Raw genomic sequence first — 27,249 nt, forward strand, 5'->3', positions numbered from 1 at the left:
CACCGATGATGCCGCTGTCTCTGCTCTCCAGCGTGGATGTGGGGCTGGTGACAGCGCCATAGGTGCAGTCCTTGGCTGTGACAGTGGCACTGACGGGTGGCAGGGTGGAGCAGGGGCTGCTGGCGGGCGGCGAGGCCGTGCTGCTCGTCAGGGTGGAGCAGGGGCTGATGCGCTGCGTCACCGCCGAGCTCTGCAAAACGGGGGAGAGCAGGAGCACATCACTCACCACAGGCACTGCCAGGGGGAAAGGCTTTCTGTAGCTCACACTTGAGGGTTTGCTTTGTCTGGTCAGGTTAAAAAGCGCTGTAGAGTTTGAAATGAAAACATCCGTTAGGCCGCCCCCCACCTGTGGCAGACACTGGGCTCGTCTTCTCCTTCACGCTTCAGAGATCCCAGCCTCCGTGCTCAATAGGAGCCACAGGAAACAATAAATAGCAGTATTTATCAAAAGCCTGATTCCGTACTCGATCAGGAGTTTTGGTTGTTTTGTTAGCACCGAACTGAAAGCTTAAAAGAAAAAAGCACAAATAAGCAAAAACCATGACAGGAAGGTAAATTTGGTGCTTCTGTTGAAGTGGAGAGCTCTGGAGAGGGAAACACAGTGTGATCTCACCTTTACTTACAGTTACAGTCACCATATCCAGGAAATCCTACAAAGACCTCTGGGCCACTTCCATCTGCTCAGAACCCTTGTGGGGCTGCAGTTTTTATTTTGCTCTATAAATGCTTCCTCCATTCAAGGAAAACAACAGAGATCCTTTATCTAGATACCAGATGGCCCTTCCCTGCCCAGGCGTGCTTTTCCCACCAGATAAAATTTAAACAAACCCTCAATAATATGGAAAACATGGCACAGAAAGCATCATACCCGCAAACTGCATAGCAGGCTTGACCTCTAATTTTTTTTCCTCCTCCCTATTCCATATTTGAAACTTTAAAAATGTCTGGGAGGGACTTTTTTAAAAGGTGAACATGGTGTTTTATATTAGGACACCCTAATGGCAGCTACCACGTGAAGCCACCAGGAAAAAACCTCCTTGTCCAAGCATCCCCATGGGTTTTGTAAAAATCCTTACTCAGAGAGGAACTGCCCTGGTGCTGGAGGAACACTGAGCATCCCTGGCAGGGGGATGGGGCAGCCACCCCACAGCTCTGCTCTCATGCCAGAGGGAGCTGAATCGACCTCAGCCTAATTACAGAAATATCCCAGCATGGATCAGTGCATCAGCAAACCAGGGACACAGTGCCAATGTCACAGCTCTGCTGGCAGGTTGGTGTATTAACACAGACACCCCAACACAGCAGAAAATGAACTGTGTGAGGGTTTCTGTGTTCATTCATCATCTCCCTGTGGTATCCATCAGGGTTGGTCTCTTCTTCCAAGCAACATGCATCAGGATAAGGGGAAATTGCCTGGAGTTGGGCCAGGGGAGGTTCAGGTTGGATATTCAGGTTGAAAATTTGTTTGCTGACAGAGTGGTCAGGCATTGGAAAGGCCTGCCCAAGGCAGTGGTGGAGTCACCATCCCTGGAAGTGTTCAAACAACAATCAGATGTGGCACTCTGTGATATGGTAGGATTCAAAGGCTGGATTTGATCATCTTACAGGTCTTTTCCAACCTTGATGACCCAGTGATTCTAAAATACCAGCAGTGTACATGATGGCTCCCAACACATGCTCATCTCTACTGAATTACCTGGGACAAGCAAAGCAACTCTCTCCTCTCTCCATCCTATTTTTAAAGTGCCACTGGTAAATCCCATTTGATCAGCTTCAAGAATGTAAAGCTTTATTAATATTATAAATTCTTTATGGTGGAGTTTTTCTATGTCTTTGTTTTAACTGTCATTTTAAACAAATCCCCACTGAAACTTATCTCAGTACAAAATAACATCCACTAACTTTAAAACATAGGAATCATTGCACTTTAAAGTAAATTAAAATTCAGTGCAAGGATGGTACACTTATCTTCCCTCCAGCTTATAAAACTATTGTTTCATGAAATGCCAGAAGTGATAAAAGTTCCTTTATTTGCTGTGTTATCAATGCAGCTCCTGAAGAACAAGCTCCTTGCAACTGGAAATTATGAAATAACACAGTATATCACTTGGCATTGATTGACATGTTTTATTTTTGTATTGATATAGAAAAATGTTCCTCTGTGTGAGTTTTAAATATGAATTTCCATTGACAGAACATTCTGTATTATTATTGCTGCTGTTTCATCTGTCACATTTTCACTGAACTTTGAAAAATTACTCTGTTCTGCCAGAACCTCAGTGTCCTTTGTGCTGCTCTGGCAGACGACACAGTTAGAAAGAATTTCCCAAAAAGTAGGAGAAAAAGGATTTAATCCTCAGCATTTGGGATCTCCCATTAAGGAAATCACCATTAAGAGCACAGAAAGAATATATCCTTGGATATATTCAAAATAAGGGAACTGGGGGAAAAGGCATCATAGAGATGTACAGATTGGGCAGTTTCAGTGCAAATATTCCCATTCCTTATCTTCCTTTCAGCTTAAGCACTGGTGAGATGGCAAATAATTATTGTCTCGCCTGAGAAGGCAAAGCATGGCTGGAATAACAAGCAGCAGCTTTTGATACAAAGAACGTTTTCTTTGCTGAGCTCATGTAAATTAACACATTAAAACCCAACAAATTGTTCTGATTTTTAGATTCAAGTGCAAACTACTGGTGAAAGTCTCAATCAGATTTTAATCAATCAATGGTTCATAGAAGAATTAATTTAATTAATGCAAATCCCATAAACGTCTCATTGCGTGATTTTCAACATGATTGGAAGTAAGGTAGAGGAAGAAATTCAGTGTGGGATGGAGATTTGGAGAGGTTTTACCAAATTTGGTGCAATTCAGAAGCAGCTTTAGCTTGGACAGGATTTGCTGAGACAGTCAGTGGGAGATGTCAGAGTCAGAGGAAAGCCCCAAAAGTGTGAGATGGCTGGGGCTGAGGGGCAGAGGCTGATGGAGAAGGTTCATTCAGCCTACAGAATGGACAAAGGTACACTGGATCCAAGGATAGCTAGCTGCACCCTTCCACCATCTGCAGGGCCTGGAGAGAAGACACAACCACGCTCCAAAGGGAAAGGACAAGGAGCAGCAATCACAGCTTCCATCCAGGACATTTTCTACCAGACAGAAGAAAAACGTTTTTCACACTTAAAGTTGGTGAGCCCCAAGAGAGGCTGTCAGGAGAGCCCACTGATCTCCACCAGTGGAGATCTTCAAACCCTGCTTGGATGAGCCCTGAGAACCACAGTCCCTCCCTGAATCCAGCCCTCTAGGGGTGCATGGATGGGTTGACCTCACGAGGTCAACTCCAGCCTTGAGTATTCCAGGATTCAAGGCAAGTGCTGACATCAGGAGACACTTACAAAGGAAGGGAAAAATTAACTTGGTAATTGAGGAACCAGCCTCTCTTTATCTTCTCCTGAACATGAACAGCATTCAAAGACCCTGGAAAAACCTTTTCATGCAAAAATTAGCACACAGCTCAAGATACCAATCTAGTTTAGAGGACAAGTCTGCTATTTCTCTTTAGATTTTTTCTTTTATTTATTCTCCAAAGACATCTTTGGCTTTAGAAAAAAAGATTGGATTTTAATTTCTGTCAAAAGGTAACAACAAAAGGAACCATTTATAGTAGAAAGCTCTGCTTGGCTTTGAAGTATTCAGTTGAAATAGGCGCCTGTTAAAAGGACATTTTCTAGCCCAATGTATAGAACAGTCCATTTTAAATCCACATCTTGCTTTAAGAAATTGAATGGGAAGTCTTAAAAGTGTAACATATGTGTTAAAGGCAAAAACTTTACGAAATCCCATTTCTTGGCTCTCAATCAAACTAGCTCACGCAGGAGATCAAAAATGTCTTGTGTCAGTCAGTCAACCCAACCTGGCCCTGGGACACTGCCAGGGATCCATGGGCAGCTACAGCTGCTCTGGGCACCCTGTGCCAGGGCCTGCCCACCCTCATACAGAGGAATTCCTTCCCAATATCCCAGCAAACCCTGCCCTCTGGCAGTGGGAGCCATTCATGTCCCTCCAGGCCTTTGTCCAGCTCTCCTGGAGCCCCTTTAGGCACTGGAGGGGGCTCTAAATTCTCCCTGGAGCCTTCTGTTCTCCAGTCTGAGCATTCCCAGCTCTCCCAGCCTGGCTCCAGAGCAGAGGGGCTCCAGCACTTGGACCAACTCCGTGGCCTCCTCTGGACTTGCTCCAACAGGTCCACATCTGTTCTGTGCTGACTCTCTTTTTAAGGAATTCAGGTTCCCTGAATTACATTTATGTTAAAAATCTGAGTGACTCATGCAGAGTCACCCAATGGCAATTAAAAGAACAGAGAACTGCAAGTGGTTGATGAGTTTTGTGCTCTTCTGTTACATACTGGATTAGCCATCTGTCAATTTAAATACAAGAAGGGGTGGGGGAGGAAAGGCCTCCTATTTTCACTCTCAGCAAAACTGCTAATTGTTGGTACCTGAGGAAAAGGAGGGAGAAACTCAGGCTCAGGCGGTTTCTACAAAACCTGTATCACAGCCCAAAGCTTTCCAGCCAGCCAGGGGTATAACAAGCTCTGTCACAATAAAGATTTTATGATTTGCCTTCTTTATCTGTTTTCAAGCATGAAATCACCTTGTTGGGCAAATATGAGCAAGAACCATGACTATCTGTAAAATCAGGCTATTACTACTTCCCTCTCCCTTCTGCAGAGACTGTGAGTCTTTATGTAACACTACTGAAGTACTTCTGAAATATCACCGAGAAGACGCCAGGCAAGTACAGATTATTTTGGTCACTATAATCTGATTAGAAACACTGCCCACTCCTACATTTGCAGAAACAGAAAAACAACAGAAGCTGTCTCACATGGCTGATCCCTGAGCCACGGCCTGCTGTTCTGCAAGGATGACTCACCGTGAGACGAGGAGACACAACCTTTACCTCAGCACCATTATTTCATCGTTACACCTGGTTGCCATGGAATCAGGCAATAACCACCCTCTCCCAAACGCCACAGTGATCCCAATCCATGCCACAGGGGATCAGGGGGCCATACCTGGTTCTCGTCCTGCACCTCCATGCTGTACTGGGGCCCTGGCTGAACCTCCGTGACTTTCTCTCCGAGGAGGAAGCCCAGGCGAGTCATGAGTGTGTTCGCTGCCTCATCTACGGATGGAGGGGGTCCCAGCTCTTGCTCAGTATCACCTAAACACAAGAAAACCAGGTTCAGACAGGAATTGTTCACTTCTGGCTGCTGCTCAGTGGTTTTACCGACACGACACCTGTACCTGCTGTGTACCCTCAGTATCCGGGTTTTCAGGTTATTCACGTTATTCGAGTCTGTTTTACCATTCCGTGCTGGTCATTAATTTTAGGTCATGTACCATAGAGCTAAATTTTCTCCAATGTTAACTGTTGCTTCTCCTCTCACTGCTCATTATTTTTTCAGCACCTCCCATGGAAGCACACCTAGGTATCTTGTCCCTGTAGCAGAAGCACCAGAGCTACCAGTGAACAAGATTTTCCGGACCAGCACTGGAGAAGAGTGTTTGCTCTCTTCCCTCTGTTTATCACAGAGAAGTTACTCACAGAGAAGACAAGAAGACATCTAGAAGGTGCTCCACAAGCTGCAGAGCAACCAACCTGTGCTGAGTAGTTAATAGGAAAGACCAGGACAGAAAATACATTTGTGGAAGTGCAACTTCCACTGTTGTCTTCTGTCCCCAGCACACTCACAGTCATATGGAAATCAAGTCTCTCCAAATACAACTCACTTTCTGCACTCCCCCTATGGGCCATGCCACAAATTCCCCATCAAGTCTGCAAAACAGGCCAAAATCAACATTCCTAATGATTTTTTTCTATTTTTTTTCCACCACCTGCTGGGAAAGCAGCACAGATGAGTTTCTAGCTAGCAATGCACACTGGGAAAAGGCCCGGCATGTATACTGGCATTTCTGTACCCTTTTCATTTTATAACAAAAAAGGAAGAATAAAAACCTGTGGAGGTTTTTGACTTTTAGTATCACACATGTAATTTGGGTTCTGAAGGTCAAGTTCCTTCCTGCTCACACCAATAGCAGGGTTAAAGCCTGAAGGTCAAGTTCTTACCACTTTACACTGAAGTAATACTGTGCTTAGTGCAGTTATAGGAGACTAATTAGGATTTGCAATTAGTCTACAGTTAATTATTCATCTGATAATGTAGAGTCTGGAAAAGAGCCCATCTCCATTTCCTAGCTCTGTCCTGGTTTGGGCTCCTCCAGCACTCAGCCTGCAACAGTAAAAGGATGCTACTTTAAATAAAATATTGCTTTTTGATAACTGTAACTGAAACCCACAAGTCACGGAACCTGGGATATGTACAAAACCTCGGGAAATTTAAGCCAGTTGCTTCCAGAAATTCACATTTAATCTCACAGAGTACAGCTCCCAGAAGTTTACAGCAATTTTTGGATGTCTCATCTGCACTACTGCAAATTAAAAACCCGGGAGCATCTCCCATGCAACCACAACTGCCTTCCAAGCACCACCAGCTCTGGGAGCTGAGCAGCTGGAGCTGTCCCTTCACCGTGGCTTCGCTGTTATGAAAATGGATGATACAGTAAGTCCACGTAAGCCGAGTTACTGAATCCCCATTGTACTGCCTGAACCGACGCTGACGTGAATCCGATAGATTTAAGAGAGACAAATTTAAACGGATGGCCCAATTTGAGGAACTGCTGACCACCCACAGTCAATCTGTGGGCATTTACTGGCTCTAGGAGCCCAAGCCAGAACAGAGACATTTATGTAAAATGAAAACTAGAGAGACTTTTATTTCCAAGGTTATTTCTTTTTTTAAAAGGTATACTACATTTTTAAAGGAAGATTTTTTTGGTAAAAGCCATTCCCTGGATATGGCTCCACAGCTTATTGGGCATTCATATTCTGTCTTTACAATCATGATATCAAAAATACTCAAATTATGCTGACTTACACATCTGGGGCAGAAAGCAACAGCTGGATCTACCTCTGTATTGCCCACCTGGGAGGATTCAGGAGTGCCCAGGTGAGGCAGCTGCAGGGCACTGGGCACAGCCAGTTTCCTATGGCTCAGTGCTGGGAACAACTCCCAACCAAAATTCGCTCATTGGAGCTTGAGTTTAACCTTGTCCTTAACCCCCACCTTCTTTTAAACTACCCTTTAAACATCTCCAAGAGGCATGAACCTGGATTTCACCTGTAAAATACAGAAAACTACAATCTTGCCTCAAGTCACTATACAGGTACATTGAAGATATAGAAGATAATAATTATGTGCTTTGATAACAGCAGGGCGTTGGAACCACAACATCTTCAAGATCCCTTCAACCCAAACCAGTTTGTGATTGTAATTCACAGAATCATGGAAAGGTTTGGCATGGGAAGGACCTTTAAGCCCATCCATTCCCATCTCCTGCCCATGGCAGGGACACCTTACACTGTCCCAGGGTGCTCCAAGCTCCATCCAAACCTGTCCTTGGACACTCCCAGGGATGGGGCAACCACAGCTCCTCTGGACACGCTGTGCCAGGACCTCACCAGGCTCACAGGGAATCATTTCTTCCTCATATCTGATTTAACTCTGACCTCCTTCACCTTAAGGTTCTTCTGCCTTGTCTTGTCACTCCATGCTCATTCCCTGCGAGATGCTGGGTCATGGTACAAGGTGTCACCAGCTGAACCACAGCAGTGGAGCTGTGAGACCTCCAGATTTCATACAAAACGATCAACTATTTTATTACAACCTGGCTTTCAAAGTACAGATAACTTTGAATTTAAGCAAAGCGCCATTGTACTGGATTAACCCCTCCTAAAGTCTTAAAAAATAAGTGGAATCGTTTAACTGAATGTCAAAGAACAGACAGAACAGCTCTGAAGTGAATGGGAATTATGGAAAAAAAATCTGTATGTTGCCTTTCAGGGCTGACATTAAGACCTAATACTCTCTTCCTAAGTTCAGTGAAAGGGCATAACTGGTTTTTCCTCCCTTCTCCTGTGTGTTATCCAGTTGGTGCTGCAACCACATTGTACTCTAACTTCAACTCTCAAATGAGAGTTTGTGTCTTGGCTCAATTCTGCCCCTAATGAGAGGTCTGCTGCAACAAGTGGAGACACCCGAGGCTCACACAGATACCTTCTTCTCTTTATTCGGAACAATTTTAGCAGATCCCAGCAGTGAACACCCCCATACTTTCCATCTACTTCTGCCTCTTTTTTAGTTAATGACTTTTTTCTTTGACTGAACTGCAAAAATGCAAATTAGAAATACAACCTGAGCTTGTCAAGCAATTTAATACCTCTGATCCTCCCTTCAAAAAATTCAACCCACTTTAAATACGTCAGCAGATCTCTGCAATTCACCCTGGAATTTACCTGATTTAGGCCATTTAGGAGCAATTTTACAGAGCCTGGCAGCTCTCTCAGATGGCTTATCTAGAAATACCCTTTGGATTTCTGAAGGGGTCAACTCTTAACACCTCTGTAGGCATCACATGCAGCAGGACTGAGTTCATAAGTGCTCATAAATGTTCAGAGTATTCCTTGAAAACCAAATATATCAATTCATGGCAGAGTTACTAGGTTTGCTCTTCTCAAGAAACCATAACATTCAAAATGTCCAATGTTTTTTTGTACATTGTCATTTTCAAATAGTGTTTCTGTTACCTCCTTTCAATTCCTATATGAAAGCTGCCACATATTTCAGCTGCAACTGCTTACAAGCAAATGAAATTTCTTCATGATTTATTTGGTAATGCTGTGACTGGTTTGATAGCCACCCTCATCTAATTCTAGATAAATGGTGGAGGGTAGTGCCCCTGGGACACATTAACAATGCATCTGCAGTCCACAGAATATTTTTAGTTTAATTGCCATACTTTTACTTTCAAACCAGCTGAAACCTATTTCAGTGAGGGGCTAACAAGAACTGGGTAACAGTTCCCTTAGAGGCACCCATCCCCAAATTTGCCTATGAGACTGATTTACCTTTAGGAAATCAAAAATTCTTGAATTAGCAAAGAAAAAAAAATAGCTATATGCAAAAGCAAGCACTTATGGAAGGGCAGAAATAAATGATACCATTTAGGACCCTGATCTTCAATTACATAACTGCAGAGTTTTATCTAACAACTTCCCTACCTCCATGTGACCTGAATCTGTCCCATTATTATGTACATCTGCTTTAAATTATTCTGGATACACTTGAGCTGTATTTGGAAAATATCCTTGACCATTTCTGCATATCCCCCTAATCTCAGAATTAATGGAAGATTTTTTTCATTAGTCTTGTTTACATCGAGAAGAGATTTTAAAAAATTTAACTACTAAGGGATGAAGGCAGCCCTATATGCATCCCTAAAAATGTCAATTTTTGTACTGCTGCACCTCCAATCCTGGGGTCAGTTTTGGGGAAGACATTGAGGGGCTGGAGCAGGGAAGGAAACAGAGCTGGGAAGGGTTTGGAGCCCCAGGAGCAGCTGAGGGAGCTGGAAAGGGGCTCAGCCTGGAGAAAAGGAGGCTCAGGGGGGCCCTTGTGGACCAAACAAAAAAGAATGGGGGAAATGAGAGGGCACTCATTAATGAACTTCCATCCATCCATGGCCAATTATCATAAACACAAGCCTGGGCATCTGGAGTATCTCCTGGAAGCAGGATTACACTTCGATCCCCAAAAATGCTCCTGAGCTCTTTAACAAATCAAGGACACCAGGACGGAAGCAGTAAGTTCCCCTCTGACAGAAAGGGGTGGCAATGGCGGGCAGGCAGAGGCAGGCACACCCCCAGGGGTGGCAAACAAAATAAAATAAACAAAATAAAAACAGACAACTCCACAGCCTCAGCAGGTGTCGGATGGACATGGGGTGCTGGGTTTGAGTGTAGTGAAAAAGCCCAAGGGAGCAGCAGCCGGGTTCCTCTGTAGCATCCGCCTCAGCCGGGGAGATGCGCCCTTCGGGAAGGGGTCCCGGGTTTTCCTCCGAGGCATCCCAAGAGATGGTGAAGGTCCTTTCCAGTCACATCCCAGCTCAGCAGCTTCTCTTACAAGCGAAGCTCACCCATGGTAGGAGAAGAATTGGGAGGATAAAAGCAGTGAATCCTCCCGGCAGTGAGCGCAGGCCGGCTCGGCTGTGCCTCCGTGACGGTGTTCACAGGGGTTCTTGGATGAGGGAAGAGATGAGGATCTGACTCCATGTTTCAGAAGGTGTGATTTATTATTTTATGATATATATTACATTAAAACTACACTAAAAGAACAGAAGAAAAGGTTTCATCAGAAGGCTGGCTAAGAATAGAAAGGAATGATAACAAAAGCTTCTGTCGCGGACAGAGAGTCCGAGCCAGCTGGGCTGTGATTGGCCATTAATTAGAAACAACTCTATGAGACCAATCACAAATGCACCTGTTGCATTCCACAGCAGCAGATAATAATTGTTTACATTTTGTTCCTGAGGCCTCTCAGCTTCTCAGGAGGAAAAATCCTAAGGAAAGGATTTTTCATAAAAGTTGACTGCGACATCCCTCCTCCGATGCCAAGAGCTGAGCCCAGCGCCCACCTCCCAATTCTCACAGTATCTCTGCTCTTTTAAAGAGAAAACCTCTCAGGTAAAGAGTAGCCAGCTGCATCCTTCTCCCTCCTCTTCCCAGCCACATCTTTTGTTCTCTGAAGTATCCGTAGTTATTGTCTCTTAGCAACAAATGGGACAAAATTTCACGAGAAAAAGGAAAAAAAATAAAAATCCTAACCTCCACCAGCATGCTGCATGACAACCACCCAAATAATCTATTTAATTACAGCAACTCTCTTTCAAAACCTCTCACATTCCTTCCTCTGATTTTTCACATCATTTATTTCTATCAGGTGATAGAAATCTGACAAGAATTTTGAAAACCCTGCTCCCTTTGTGGTAAGGCCAACACTGGCCAACCAACAGGGGCACAAAAAAAGTTGCAAGAGACTTTCAGAAATATATACATACATATATAACATAATATTTTCCATCAGTTTCAAGGGGAGAAGAGGATTCTGTCAAACACCTTTCCTTCTTCCAAGGCAGCTTTGCCAGGTCAAAACACAACAAGCACTAAAATGAGCCAAAACTTTAGCAAGGCAAATGACATTTTACTGCCACCTTTGACCACTGTTAAGTGGGAGGTCACCAGCAAGAGACAAGACAGCACAAAGACCTTGCCCTTACCTGATCTGATCTATTAGCACACTCCCAGGATAAATTTATTAAAAGCAAATCTGACTAAATTATGGTCTTTGCATTTATGACACTGACAACAATCTTGAAAACCTACCATTACATACCTGAATAAGACTTCAAAAGTTCTATTTAGATGTAATAACTGCTACAGAAATAGACTAATTTACTGTTGCCAGCTTTTAAAATAACGAGTGAGACTGAACAGGGCTTAAACCTGGTCTAGTGGAAGGTTCCCTGCCCTTGGCAGTGGGTAGAATGGTCCCTTCCAGCCCAACCCAGCCTGTTATTCTCTGGTTCTTTTGGGGGCTAATTTCTAACAGAATCAATGTCTAGGGCTGTTGCTAATTGTGGATCTTCAATGACTGGAGAGGGAAGACTACTGTCCATGTGGATGAGATCAATTTAAAATCTGTTCTTTCTCTAAAGCATATTTATGAAAATCTTACCCCACTCAAATAAAATAAAATCACCCACACTGTCCTCACAATGCCCTGAAGTTATACAGATTAGAAGCTGTAATTTCATCTGTAAAATGTAGGTGGAGAAACACCACTGAAGTTCCTGAAGGGGGCAGATACAGGTGACAGACATGCAGGTAACTGCACATAACACCTCAACTCCCCTTGCCAGGCAAGACAGATGCCCAGAATAGATGGGAATAGAGCAGAGAGCCCAGGAATGCTACCCCAGGCAGACTGTGCCAGCAGCCTGGAGTGGAGAGCAGCAGCAGGGACCTGCTCTAAGTGCTGACCATATGTGGTGGGACAGGGCTTCCCCACGGGGATGGGGTTCCTCATGGGAACATATGGAAGAGCCAGTGGGGACTTAACCCTGAGAAACAAAACCAGCAGGCACAGGAGTCAGGGAGGAAGGCTGCTACAGTCTCAGTCCAAACACAAGGATTTTGGAGCCTGCAGTAAGTTCCAGGGCACTGCAGGAATTTGAAGCCAGGTTGGTACAACCAGGGCTGCACGTTCAAGCTGGCAGCTGGCCGAAATGGTCGTGGTTTGGACTCAAGGTAATTATTTTCAAGCGATTTGGAGTTAAATAATTAGTGACATCAAACGTCAAAAATTCTGCTTAATGAGGTGGAAAATCTACCGTGGTACAGGAGGTTATGCACAAGTTGATCTCCTTTCTTCAGGGTCCAAGGGCAGCTGTGCTGCCCTGGAGAACAGAGCAGATGGGACAGAGGGAATGCTGACGACTGAAGCCAATTTCACCAGGGGAACAACAGTCACGCTAGATAAGAATAAAGAAGTTCTTGTTCTGCAACCCTGGGGAGGGTGAGGAAGTCACAGCAACTGGCAAGAGAGCACAAGTCATGGTGTGGCTTTCAGAGCACTGCATATTTTCACTTATGGGCAGCTCTCCATAGCATCACTGAAATTCAAAGACTTTCATCCGTAGGCATTGGGACATGGGAGCCAGGCTTATAAAAGAACAGAGCAGTTTCCTACAAATGCAACCAACCCTTCTTCTATTGTTACAGCTAACAATAATGGTAAAATGAATACTGAGGGGGTTGCCTCCATAAAGAGGTGAAACAAAATAACAGCATCTCAAAACGCCGTAGGAAAAAAGAAGTAGAAATAATGACCATTAGCTCTTTCTTTCCCCTCTCCTCCAGCTACATTTTTATGACAAAAACAGGCTGAAGCAACCTGTCCTAAAAGGTGTCCCTGCCCATGTCAGGGGGTGGGACTGGATGATCTTTAAGGTGCCACCCAACCCAAACCATGCTGGGATTCAAGAGCATCAGTGCTCCTGTTGCCAAAAAATAATATGCTAGAAGAGGAAACTCCCCAGCCAGAGTCACTCAATCAGTGAGAAATCTGCCCCCCCACCTGCTCAGATATAGGAAAAAAGGTTTTACATTGATCCTCACAGGCCCAACACTGACAGTTTCAAAACCAGCAGGGTTGGTTTGCTTATGTACATATTTATTCGCTGGCAGAAAGCTATAAATATTCAAAAAGCCAAAGTATTAGCACAAAAATGTTACTGTTTCCCAACAGATCAGTTGAAAGCAAGCACTGCAGCTTGCTGAGGCAAAACAACTCCTTAGATTCCCTGGGATCTGTCCGGATGGGCAGCCAGAGGTGCTGGGCTGCTGCTGCTGAAGGATCCAAAGCAAAACACACCTCAGGAGCCATCTAGGTTACATCTGTAAAAGCAGTCACAACACTTTAATGTTGGGCAGCTCATCACAAAAACAGAATTTGGATTATTTACAGCCTTTTCCCCTCTTTTTTCCCTTTTTTTCTCCTCCAGGTAGATTGAACCCAAACCCTGTAAGGTTGGGTATTAATAGATTACACCAGGAAGCTGCAAGAAAAGCATGTTGTCTCCAGTTATTTAACAGTTAAAATATATGGGAATAGTGTATGGGATTAGTATTATTTTTGTTTCTGATCTTGAACAACTCTGCTTTGGTAAGATTCAATAAACCCCAAACTCAGGACCCCGCCACTATTCTCCAAGTTGCAGCTTTCAGTTCAAGCAAACACGATGACACCTAATGGCAACTGGTCCGTGGCCAATCCCAAAAGGATTCACATCCAGAACTCCAGCAATGCCTTCAATATTCCTCCCTCCAGATCCAGAATTCCAGACCAGACCGGGGCTTGTTTTGTAATACACGAGTTTATTCTGAAACTGGTTCCATCTCTTGATCTAGCAGAAGGAACCAACAGCATCCTCCCAGGAACAGCATGAGAAAAGTCAATTGCTTCCATAGCAACCAATGTGCCAAATTGTGGCTCTTCTGCAATTAGGGCTGATCACAATGATTTCCCATTCCCTTCAGGTCAGTGGGCTTGACAGTGCTGGGACAAGCACAAGATTCAACAGTAAAACCATTTGTCAGATCACGGTTGGTTTGATTATTTCCTCTCCTTCCCCCTCCCAGTTCATCACTGTTCAATATGACAGAGGTTGGACCAGAATCCTGCTGGCTAAATTTGTTTGGGGTTTTGTAGGATTTTTTTTGGCTCAGTGCCTGTATTTTCACAATGAAAAATCAGAGAGTACTGCTGGTTCCCACATTCCCTCTTAAAGGGCTTTTTCTAAGACCTGAGAAGCGTTTTACTGTGTTTAGGAGAAACACGTGGATAATGTAAAACGAAAAATCCACATTTTACGTGATAAAAAGAGAAAAGCAGCAGCAAGCAGATGTCAAGCTCAACGATTCTTTAACCAAAGGAAGAGAAAAAGGAGGGATGAGATGAACACAAGTGCTGCTGCCGTGGTAAATCACTCCCCTCCCTGTCTGTGGCAGGAGCACCGCAGTGATTCCTAACTCAATCAGGGATGAAAACAGACGCCTGCCAGCCTCATGTGCAACGAGCAAACCAGACACTCAAGATCTGTGTCCCAAAATTTCTGAAGAAGGAGTTAATCAAATTAAAAGATAATGTCATAACAGACTTAGCCTTTGGAACACAACGCCAAGGTAATAAATTACGTAAAACGCAACTGCAAACATTAATCTGAGGCAAAAGGCCATTACCTGAAAGCACCATCCATCTCCAACAGATTTTCTGAGCACTTAAAAGTCAAAACATGTTTTAGCTACCATGAGAAATGAAAAGCAGCTGAAAGAAAGATGTCCTTGTGACCACAATTAAGAACCAAGAAGGCAGGACAGTTTACCACGCAAGCAGTGCCTCTTGGCAGGAGTGAGGTGTGATAAAGTGGGGGAAAACCCCTACACATTAAACTGAGTCACCACAATCACTGCAGAAAAGGTTTGACAGTTGAACAGCAGAGGTTTGAAGGTCAATTCCTGCTATTCTACGTTATCCTCCTTGAAGAGCAGTGATGGATGTGAGGGCGGCAGCCCCAGCCTCCCTGCCTTCAGAGGGCTGACAAGAGGGAAAGCACAAATGCCTCTGTCGAACAGTGTCTGCAGGACTGGAGCAGAGACAAGACGGAAGATGGATCAGAAACCTTCCAAGACCTTCCTTATAAAGTCTCTGCTATGTCACAGAGTCACAGGATGGTCTGGGTTGGAGGAGATCTTTTAGCTCATCCAGCCCCACCATCCACTAGAGCAGGTTGCTCTAAGCCCTGTCCAACCTGGCCTTGAACATTTCCAGGGATGGGAGACCTGTGCCAGGGCTTCATTACCCACACAGGGAAGGGACAAGGAACTCCTTCTCCATCAGGGACACTTCAAGTCAAGGACTGAAATCTGAACAACCTCTGCAACTAAAAACATCTACAGAAACATAATCTGACTCAATGATCCTTGTGGGTCCCTTTCAACTCCGCTTATTCTGTGATAATTCTGGTAGAAAGGGGTTTTTCAAAGCCGTGGATTAGCCTTTTTTTTGCCATCATCTTAGTTGCAACAACTATAAAAATATGGTCCAAATTCTAAATCCATTTTAGAAGATTTATTAATTTTTAAATATCTACATTCTCTTCTCTATACAATGAATGTAACAAACAAAAAAAAAGAAATTATACCAAGCTTAAAACTTCACTATTTGTGCTTGGTATTAGAATGTCCCTCCATGATACCACTGGGTATTGTGATCTTCTTTCTCCCTCCTCAGCACTGGAACGTCGGGAGCACGTCACTCCCCCACACTGACTCACACTGAAGATGTCACAAGCAAATCTTCCCCCCAGCAGCATGAGGGGCACTGCAGTTGCTCAGGAAACCACCTCCCTGGAATGTGCTGAAATCTGCCTGAAGCCTTAAAATAAACATTTTGATACCGAGCAAAATTTCACCTCTCGGCATCTCAATTTGAAATCCTTGTTCCTGTATCTGCAGAGTAGCTAATGTTCTCTTTTCTTTGCTATTTAGTGTTTTAAACTGCTTTCAAGTGCATAATTAATTACATTTTTTGTCAGGGATCACATTAAAAACCACTCCACCTCCCCTCCACTGCCAGGCAGATCATCAGCCTAATTTTTTTCCTTCTTTCAACTCACACCGTTATTCTTGGAAACGCTCAAGGATTTAGCGCTGTGTGCTACATCTTCACAGGATGCACACATTTTAGAAGAGGGTTAATGTAAGCCTAGCACAGAAGAAAGGAGTTGTATTTCCTTGGAAAACTGATTCCAGGCAGTGCCTGAAGCTTTGCCATGATCCAGAGTAGGACTCTAAAAAACCAGGAGCTGGATGCTGTGTCCCCTTTGGTTCCTGTGAGCTGACCACAACTTAGTTCTTTCTTTCTTTCCCTCTTTACACAAGGATCCTACCCCAACCACCTGCTTCTTCCAAGGTGGAGCATCTCAAGCTTGGAATCCAGCCTTCCAGACCAGCAAAACCTCCAGCCCTCACATTGCTGCTACTTTCACAGAAGGATTCGTAAATTTGGGCAGTTTCTTCCCTGAACAGCTTCAGAAACCCTTCCCCAATGGATTCTATCCTCTCCTCTTCCCCTGCCTGTCCCAGCTGCCAATATAAACCCGGCCACAGTCCCTGGACACGGCACACACGAAGAGAGCAGCTCCCTAACAGGTCCCTGGCGTCACATTTAAGCAAACTGAAACAAACTGAATCCCCAACCTGCACTTTCTACCTTGACTCCAAGTCCGTGCCCTTCCCTGGCATGCTCTGTTCTGCTCTTATCTCATTTCCCTTTTCCGAGTACACCAAGATGGCACTTGGGGACATAGTCTCGTGGTGGCTTTGGCAGAGCTGGGTTTGCAGCTGAACTCAATAGCTCCAAAGGGCTTTTCCAGCCTTATTGGTTCCACTGTGACAACTCTGCCATTGTCACTTTTTCCCCTCCTTAATGACACTTCATGTTCCTTTAATGATACTTCAAGGCAGTACAAAACTCCACTTTTCCTCTCAGATCACTAAACTATCAGCAAGAGAAGGAGATCAAATAGCAGAAAAAAGAAATTAAAGAAATTGCAGATCCCATTGTCAAAGCCCATCGCTGGGCTTGGCAGGAGTCCTGCCCTCCAAAGCTCTGGAAGAGGGGAGGCACAAGTCTGGGTGTGGGAATGTGGAATTTATGTTTTTTTAATCTTACAGTGCAATGATAATTCTCTGTGGATGCAATCATAATAAGTTTATAATTATTAACAATTATAAACATGACAGTTGAAGCCGTTCAGTTAGAAAAAAGGGCTGCAGCAGCACAATTTTAATTGTAATTCATGATGAACTGAAAAAGGAGCAGCACTTTTCAAGGCAACTGTGGTCTCAAATTAGGCACTGCCAAGCACAGGAACTGTCTTTTGATTTTCTGGGACAACTTCTCTTTCAGACAATACATTCAAGAAAGCCCACATTCAAAATCTGGACAACATTCAATTAATTCCTCCAATTTTGAGTACTCTACAAGTTCATCAGCCACAGGAATAATCAACACCCTGATTTCACAGTCATTTATTAATATGACCTTGGCGACTGCAGCTACAGATTTCAGAGGCAGATGTCACACATTTGCACACCATTTCAACATATTAAACATTATTTTTTCCATCCAAAGCCTATAGTGAGTATGGTTCATTATCAAGGACTGCCAGGGGAAGAATGTGCAGAATTCAGCACAGAATCCACCAAAACCACTTGCTGCTGTTTTCAGCCTTCTCCCAGCACCTCCACAGTCTCCAGCCTTCCCCAGGCTGCCACTTCCAAGTGGAAATGATACTGAGCTGCACATTCCAGGCACTCACATGTGCTGGGTTTGCTGGGGCTTGGGGGATTTAGGTAAAGCCTGCCCGAGCTGACAGACATGAACAGGGCTGAGCCACGAAGGGACATGACCCACTTTATTTATTTTTCAACCAGAGGCCTCCAGCAACATGTATGCATTTCACAGCAACTGCTACAGGATACATAAGTTAGAAGGTATTTCTTATCAAAATAAAAGTTAACGCCCCAATATTCCTTGATGCAGGTAACAAGGTCCCACAGTTTTGCTTTAGCTGATTTAATGATGTTTCTGAGACGTGGTTTTATTCCAGCCTCTCTGCAGACCAGCATTAAAAATTAAATTTAAAGCGAGTATGTTTATTGGCTCATTTTTATCTTCTCCAAAGCAACTCTCTAGACCTTCTAAATTATTCTGAGGGGAGAGCAGCCACACGCAAAATTGCAAGCAACAAACGTAAACGGGCAATTATCAGAAATTAATGCTTATTCAAATTTCCAAGTCAGTGAAACTTGGTTAGGGAAGGTCCAACCAACCATCCAGCCAAAGGAGCCATATTATACATTTTAAAAATCTTTCTGCCTGTTGCCCCTGTTTGCACAGAGCCCTTGCATGCAGCTTACCAGGGCAGAATGCATCAACGTCCAGCTTCTGGGCAGAGAGGGTTGGGGAGCCAAGCTCGGACTCTGGGATTCGAGGGCTCTCAACAAACTTTGCTTTCCTCAGAGGGGCTAAAGGAGAAGGAGGGGGAGAGAAAAAGAGAGGTCATGAGTAAGGGAAATAGCAAGCAACAGATGGAAGCACTTAACTAAACGACACTGTCAGACTCATATCAGGTTACCTTTTTTTTTTTTTTTTGGCCAGGAAAAAAAAAAATTATCTGCATTCTTTACAAAGGAGATGGCTCTTGGTTAAACTTTCAAACTGCACAGGCTGACTTTAAAGTGTGTGAACACTGAGGCACATTCCTGATACTCTAAAACATTTTCTTTTCTCCTATTTTAATAAAATTTTTTATAGGAAGCAAATGAGCCTGGATTCAGCCAGCAACTGTGGAAAGGCAAAGATCATAGAGAGGTACACAGAGCCCATCAGGTTTTAAGATATTTAACTGTAAATATCTGAACTGAACACATAAATGCTATGTTCAGTAATTGTTTCCTTGAACATAAAATTTGAATTTCAAGACAGTCTCATTGTTGGACCAAATAGGTTTGGTGTTCAACACAAAAGAGCAGAGCAAAGCTAACACTGTGCAAGCCAAAAAGAAGCACTCCTTTTTTATCCTTGCAAATCCATAAAAGAGATCAAGAGACTTAATAGAGGATGGGGAAAAGGTAAAAGTGTCTGTAACAAAGCATCACTGACCACTTGTGCTAGAAAAATGGGATTTTCTCCATGTTTTAACAGTCTGAACTCTAAAAGACATGAAATTATGTACAACAATTTTTTGGACTAAAATTAATAAAAGTGGTTTAGTAAAAGTCTTTAAATATATTCCAGACCAGAGAAAGAGAACTAGAGAAAAAGTTACATGCAGAGATTGTCATATTGCAATTCCAAGTTAAACTCTCATGCCCATTACAAAGAAAGGCTAACTTGAAAAGTCCCTCAGCACTGATTCTGGGGATCAGTGGCTTCTGCCCCTCCATTTACATAATTTATCTTTATAGTTCCCTGTCTTGCAAATTAAATTTGGGGGTCTGCAGCTAAAGATTGGGAGGTTGTTCTTTTGCTTCTCCTGTAATAAAAGCTCAACAGGTAAGAGGCAGCAATAAATCTCTTGGTTTCAGGGAGCTCCTGTGGTGCTAGGAAAGGCTGAGAAGGTCCAAGGGCATGACAGACAATGCACAACCAGATCACAAACTCAGCTACACGTTAGTGATACCAGATTTTTTTTTTAATGGAGTGTGCAAAACAGAGACACAGGTATGGTTTTTCACTATAAAGTTCCTGTGAAGCAGAAGAAAGGCAAAGAATCAACCCCTCCATCTCTGCACCCAAACAGGTGAGCTAAAACCCCTCCTCACGATCCCCCTCAGGAGATGCGCTGAGGGAACACAGGTACCACACTTCCATTTTACACACGAAACCCTGGATGAACATGAAAACTGCCAGCACATTCCCTGCAAGGCCATCGGGGCCGGTGTAACAGGAGCCCTGCAGGGCAGGAGGAATGTGAGAAACTCAGCAAGATAAGGACAGCCTGCAGCCCCTTCTCCCCCCATCCCACCATGGCCATAGATGTGCAGCCCCACTCAAACACAACCTGATGCTAAACAAGCCAGCAGTCAATTCTGTATAATCCTCCCCTGGAAAAAATCCCACATGTGCACACACAAACACCCCACAGCCACAAACTGGCCAACACCTGAGAAAAATCAGTCCCAGAAACAACCTCGTGCCAGATCCTGATGTAATGAAAATATTTTAATATTGAAAAGATTATTGCTATGGCCTGAAAATTGTTTAAAGTAATAATTCTGCACTGGTCAACTCTTTAATATTTAGTTTGTAATTGCAGTTTTAATAAATATGCTTTACCAAAGTCTCAGTAACAGTTATTTCAATAATATATATTAAAAATAGCCTGTCTTTTCTTTATCATTTCTGGCTGACACCAGGACCACATATCATCCCATGCACATGTGGCAGTGCTCACACTGTGTTCTAAAATACAAAACCCACAGAATTTTCAGAGTTCAAGAAATATTAATAACTGATGAGATTGTCACTAGAAGGTTCTGCACTAAAAATTATTTTTGAAAAGAGGAAGGAGAATTTTAATAAACATGGAGAGGGCAATGTGGTCACTGCACTACTTGCTGTGTGGACACACAGGTCTGTGGAAGATGTTCTGACAGATCTGCACTGAACAGTTCACCTCTCTCCTGTAAGGAAGGAATTGATCTCCCATTCCATTGGGTTTTACTTCTACATTTACTCTGGATCTCTTTTACTCCTCACTGAGGTGCCCACTGCCCCTCTAATTCCTGCCTTCTCCATAGAACTGAGTGATGCCCACAGATGCGGATCATGGATCCACAACAAACTGATCCACCATTTTTTTTGCTCTCCACCATTTTTTCTCTTGAGGGCAATAAAGAACATCCTATCCCCAATGTGGTGAAATCTCCATATACTGCAAGTTCAGCCATACACATAATTTTAATGCATTTCATATTGTCACAAAATCACAGATTACATTGTGCTGGAAGGGAATTTAAGGCTCATTCAGTTCCACTCCCTGGAACTGGGCAGGGGACACCTTCCACTACACCAGGTTGCTCAGAGCACTGTCCAGCCTGGCCTGGCAACTATTTTATTATGTTTTTGTTCCCTCAAAAGCACAACCTGAGCCTTGAAAACACACTTCCACCAGCCAAGACACACCATGTCACCATGACTCACAGACAACAGTTTACTCTAAAAGGCTCAAGTCAATACAATCCTCCCCATGTAAATACAGGTGGGGAAAAATCACAGAAGGAAGAGTTTCTGTTATTACAAATACCTTAAGTGTGGAAAAGGCAAAAACTCCTCCAAACTCACCCATAACCCGATTACAGGAAAGGAGGATTTTCACGTACAAGAATTAAGCACTTCTGACTCATGTTCAAATGAAGATTACCCTGACAGATTCAGATTTGGGCATTAGTCTTCTACTAATAAATAACAAATGGAAGTATCATAAACTCTAAAACCTGGTTTGACACTCTACAGCCAAATATTAATGGATAACATTGATCTTTTTATAAAAGTGGCTTTTCAAGGTACAACGGTTTGCCTTGGTCCTGAACCCCTTCCTGAGAGTAAAGGCAAATCTTATGATCATAGTCATAGGACAAGCTTCTGGCAAAAATTATAAAAACTAACAGAAGCATGAAACAATTATTTGAAGTATTCTGTACCTGCTCAGTCCTTTAGGCCTCTTATTCCTGTAAGGATTTTCTGTATGAAACCGACCAACTCCAGGTGTTAAACAGCATGAAAATAGCCCTTCATGTTACACAACCGGAGTTTCTCTGAGCACAGAAAATTATGTCTTCTAAGAACACCAAAAAAAAAGGATGTCTGCAATAACCAGTTATAAAAATATAATGGATTGAGTAAAGATGGAAGTCACTAGCAACACTGGCTTTCTAGAACTGCAAAACTAGCATTTTAAGGTAGCTTCCCACCCAAACCAGATCTGGGATTCTGTGACAGACTAACTCTAGGGAAAGGATTTCATCAGTAACTGCAATGTCAGCAGCCTGACTTTTCAAGTCTCTTTAAAAACAGGGAGCAAACTTTGGAAGCTCAGATTTAAAGAGGGGTAAAGTGGGTGCTCAGTGCATCCCCCACTGCCATCTTTCACTCATGCCAGAGCCTGGCTCATGTTTGGAAGTGTCCCAGCAGCTCTGCAGTGCTGTGCAGAGCTGACTTTAGTGAAGTCTCCCTCGAACTGAAATGTTTTCAGTGCTGCAGAGTTATTGATCCATGGAGCTCCTGGAACAAATAACTGTCACATTCAGCACAGCTGCACAAAACCCAGCACATGGGTGACGAAGCTTTGCTCCCTCCCATGTCCCAAAGGACCCTTTATTTGGCTGAGGTAAGAGCCATAAAGAGGAAATCATGGACCACATGATCATTTTTGCTGTGGCACTAATCCTGGAAACCTCGAATGGTTTGGGTTAAAAAAGACCTTTAAAAAGAAATTATTCAGTCCCACTCCCTGTGATGGGCAGGGACATGTTCCACTAGACCAGCTGGCTCCAAGCTCCATCCAACCCAGCCATGAACATTTCCAGGGATGGGGCAGCCACAGCTTCTCTGGGAAAGCAGAAGAAATAACATACCAGCTGTGTGGAATAAGGATTTTTAGGTATATATTTAAAAAAAAATTAAAATGAAACCAGTGACAATACATACAATGAAGGTTAACATCCTCTTTACATAATCCAGCATTATTTTATAGAATCCATTGTGTAACAGTTTTTTCCTCTTCTATTATTTGAGACTATAAAAGCTTTTTAAATTACATTTCCCAGCCTCTCTCCTCTCATCCCACATTATCACAGCAGTGAGGGCAGGGCAGCACAGAAAAGTGGTGAGAACAATGTGCTGTCTGGAAACATCATATTCGTTCCAAAACTTTCAGAAAACATGTTTAGTTTAGGAGATAAGGCCCTGAAACAAGAAAATTGAAGGAAACACAGGTGGAAAGAGGAAAAGAATAAATAAAAGCCGGAAGAGAGTTCAGCAAGCTGATATGAGGACAAGGAACTGGAAAGGAGAGCTCAAAAAGGCAACTATATTAATGTAGAAATTCTTCTTTAAACTGTAGATATCTGTACCATGAAGATTTTGCCTATTACTGCCCCTGAAATTCATTTTTCCTTTGAAAAGTAACTGAGGAACAACCTTCCCCAAAGCAATGGATTCTGCAATCCCATGGAACCACAGAAACCTCTTGGAATATTCTTTCCTCCTCTCTGTCTCTCTCCAGATGAACAAGGCACAGAAAATATCAGCAAGGATACGTTCAGTGATCTCAAAAAGGAATGAGTCTTCTGAAAAACTGTAATTAAACCAAATTATGACCTATCTAAGCAAGATTATTACAAATCCTCCCAAATAATTGATCAAAATGATTTTCTGTCTGAATAGACATCGCTAATCAATGCTCAAGGGAGAAAATCACCTGGTTTTGAAAAGGCTTATATGAATTTTAAATATATGTAGAATAAAATAATACAGACTTCTGCCTGAAGTGCTCAATAATGGCAATACAATGATGCTTACAATACATTTATATATTCAGAGAGAGAAAATAATTCCTCCTAAAATACTAACCTGGCTGCAGCCTGTGCTTCCAAAAGGAATTCAGCTCAATTTCCATTTTGCTTATTATTATAAACAATTTTCTCTCATTCAGGGAAGTGGAACAGTGATTTTTACCAGTGCTGGAGACACCAGCAAAGTTCCTTCCCCCAGCTCAGCCCAAGGGGTTTAGGAGCATCCCAGTGTCAATCTCCCGAGCAGATGCTCCCTGAATCCTCTGGCAAGCCTCAGGAAGAAAGTTGCTCCTATTATTGACCCCAAAAAGAAAAATACACCCTCAATCTCTCCTTACATAAAGCTTTTTTTCCATGTGGGTTGCCAACAAGTCTTTGTTCATGCAGGGGATAGCTTTGAGGAGAAAGAAGTTATTTAATTAATATATAGACATGGCAGGGGGAGGAGATGGGACTTTCCTCTTCCCATCCAAACTTATCAAATCTTTTTGACTCCTTGGAGCTGTGGCACACTGTACACTTGTCCCTGTCATTTCCCATGGAAAATTCTTCTTTTCAGCATCTTCTGAAGCCACTTAGAATTGCCTTTTTTAGCAGAAATTCCTCATCTGTGACTCAAGGTAGAACCCTGTGCATGAGACGAGGAAGATGAAAGCAGAGAAAGGAAGGCAGCACCACCTGCTCCAGCTTTCTAAGTCATCTTGTTATGAAAATAAGCAATAAATTTCTGTTGCAGTCACTCTTGAAGTTTCAGGCTTTGTTTGCACTAAAAAAATATAAAGAGAGTGACTGGAGAGCTGGGACTAGGGGATGAAACCACGTCATCAATATTTTAAGCCTACGTAACCTCTGCTCAAATACCCCAAAGATCCTCCCAAAGACAGAGACAGGGTAGAGCTGGAGGGGAAAGAATTCCTCAACCCCTCATTTCCCTTTCCCCAACAGTTTTATTTCATTAAATGTTAAATTTAAAACAGATGGGAGGAGAGTAGTACAAAACAAATGTACTGAATTGCATTATTCTCATTCAATCTCCTACTGTCCTGGAGTTCTTTCTGCAATTCAGTGACTCAGATATTGCACTGGAACTAAAAATGAGGAAAAATGTCCAAAAAGGACCTGGATGTACTGTAAATGATATTTAATCTATAGAGTAGCAAAGAGCTCTGTCACTTCAATCAAATTATAGGCATCCCTGGTAATTCACTGGTTAGAAGCAACCTGTTACACCAATTTCTAACAATGCTCAGATTTCAAGCTAAACTTTCAAGCTGACAGAGATCAGAAACTAACTGAGCATCTACTGAAGCAAACACATTTCCCTCTGTCTTGCATGAAGCTGACAAAGCTCAGGGAAAGCTGCCCAGTGTCACTGTGTCCCCACCAAGGGGCTTGTGTGGGGCTTTTTAGAATGGTGTGTGCTGAACATGCCAGTCAAATCCTATCTGGATATTGGCAAAGCTTAATTTAGGCACTAGAAAAAGAGAAAATATCTTTAATTGATTATTCTTCCCAAGTGAAATACCAACAGTTCTGAAATGCAGTTTATCTCCCTAGTGTTTTACTCTCTTACACAGCTCTTCCAGAAGAGCTTTAAGGTCCCTTCTCACCCAAACCATTGTGCAAATCTATGATTCTCTCCATCTTCCTTTACACTGAGAAATGTTCACAGGAAGGTCTCCCTGCCCATGGCAAGGGGTGGAACTGGATTCCTGTTAAGGTCCTTTCCAATCCAATCCAAGCCATTCTGTGACTCTGTGACCAATTCTGCCCTTCAGACCTTAACTGGACCTTAACTGGATTCTTGTTAAGGTCCTTTCCAACCCAAACCATTCTGTGACTCTGTGGTTAACTCAGCCCCTCAGACCTTAACTGGATTCCTGTTAAGGTCCTTTCCAACCCAACCCCAACCATTCTGTGACTAACTCTGCCCCTCAGAACTTAACTGGATTCCCGTTAAGGTCCTTTCCGATCCAATCCAAGCCATTCTGTGACTCTGTGGTTAACTCTGCCCCTCAGACCTTAACTGGATTCTTGTTAAGGTCCTTTCCAATCCAAGCAATTCTGTGACTCTGTGATTAACTCTGCCCCTCACATCTCAACTGGATTCTTGTTAAGGTCCTTTCCAATCCAATCCAAGCCATTCTGTGACTCTGTGGTCAACTCTGCCCCTCAGACCTCCTCCTATTCACATGTTCCACATACACACCAGGCCAATGGGTCTGCAGCTTTCCAGAGCTCCCTCCAAGCCCTTTTTAGCACTCGATGCCACAACCAGCACCTGTCAGCTGCCTGGTGCTGAGAGAGTTATAAATGAGCAGTTATCCAGCAGAGAAGTAATTCAGCACCCCTGACCACCTCCTGCTCCTCATGCTCAGCCCAGTTTGCATCCCTGACCTGCTCCACCTTCCCAGACAAAGCTCTGCCACCCTGTCTCTGCAGTGCCTGTACCCACTGCTCTGACTCTCTGTAATTAGAGCAGTAAAAAATTAAAACCTGCACGAGGGGTTTGGAAAGGAACCGAAAAAGAATAACAAACGGGCTCCAGACAGCACTGCAAGAGCGCTGCTGAAGTATTTTACAAGGAGCCAAGAATGATCAAAGGTAGGTATCAAATTATAGCAGCAAATTAAATTGGAACAGGAGTGGCAGGGCAAAGGCCAGCAGTAAGCCTAAGCTGCACGTAAACAAAATCTCATTCATTCTCCCAACATATCCTTAAGAGCAAACCAAGATATTGTAACTATAAAAGAGAGAAGAGTAAACTGTAAAATATCTGACCATTCACAGCCCAAGTAATCCCAAGTTAGAGCACGTGAGAGACTGGATCCTGCTCACTATATAAAACATTGTTTATGACCAGGACTACACAGTTACAAGCCAATATAAATTCACTCCTTGATAACAGCATTTTATAATAAAGGCAAGAGATTAAGAACAGCTAAGGTAATTTTATTTCTGTGCAAGTCATTCAAATTTTGTGATGCTAAAACTAATTTAGTTGGGTTAGTTGATACCACCAGAGCTGTAATTACATTGACATATATGCAAAACTGTTCCATTCATATGAAACTGGATTTAGGATCCCTATTGCTCCGCTGGTAGCAGCGTCACAGAATATTCTATCCTTAAAATGAATATTCTATCCTTAAAATGAATATATCCTGCTTATCTGGCAAGGCACAAGCCTGAATTAGCTGAACTTGTTTGTTAACACTTGAAAAACAGCATTATTCTGCATTTACAAGGTGGGTTCTACCTAAGAAAATTTCTAATTCAGCCATCTGCAGTTTTCAGTCATTTATTTGCTTTTCCAATTCTTCATTTCCTTGCAAAATTAAAGGAGCTGTTAGAATTTTCTGTTTTGAGGAGTGATGACTGCTCATCATCCTTTCCTTCCACAGAGGAGCAGGGACAAGGACACGTGTCCCATGTCATGCCTCAAGGATTTAATTGAAATATCTAATAGCCATGAGATTATTTGTGTGAACACAGATGGTTGAAGCAGACTGCCACTGACACAGGAGTGCCATGCTCCTCATCATGAGCAGATTTAAGACCCAAAACTCCTCTGAGGCTTTGGTGCACAC

At 43.1% G+C, this 27,249-nt stretch overlaps 1 protein-coding gene across 5 annotated transcripts in view; it reads right to left on the reverse strand.

Annotated features, from left to right (window-relative positions):
• TANC2 (tetratricopeptide repeat, ankyrin repeat and coiled-coil containing 2) overlaps nt 1–27,249 on the reverse strand; it is a 113,391-nt gene that overhangs the window by 60,082 nt on the left and 26,060 nt on the right. For all 5 annotated transcript variants that reach the window (XM_054281711.1, XM_054281712.1, XM_054281710.1 and 2 more), the window contains 3 exons: nt 18,500–18,607; nt 5,073–5,221; nt 4–190 (listed from right to left, as the gene is read on the reverse strand). In XM_054281711.1, coding sequence (XP_054137686.1) covers nt 4–190; nt 5,073–5,221; nt 18,500–18,607 — 444 coding nt within the window. The remainder of the gene's footprint in view (nt 1–3; nt 191–5,072; nt 5,222–18,499; nt 18,608–27,249) is intronic.

Source organism: Melozone crissalis, unplaced genomic scaffold (genome assembly GCF_028551555.1).
Source record: "Melozone crissalis strain CALT ecotype California unplaced genomic scaffold, PUWL_Pcris_2 ptg000032l_1, whole genome shotgun sequence".
Taxonomy (NCBI): Eukaryota; Metazoa; Chordata; class Aves; order Passeriformes; family Passerellidae; genus Melozone; species Melozone crissalis.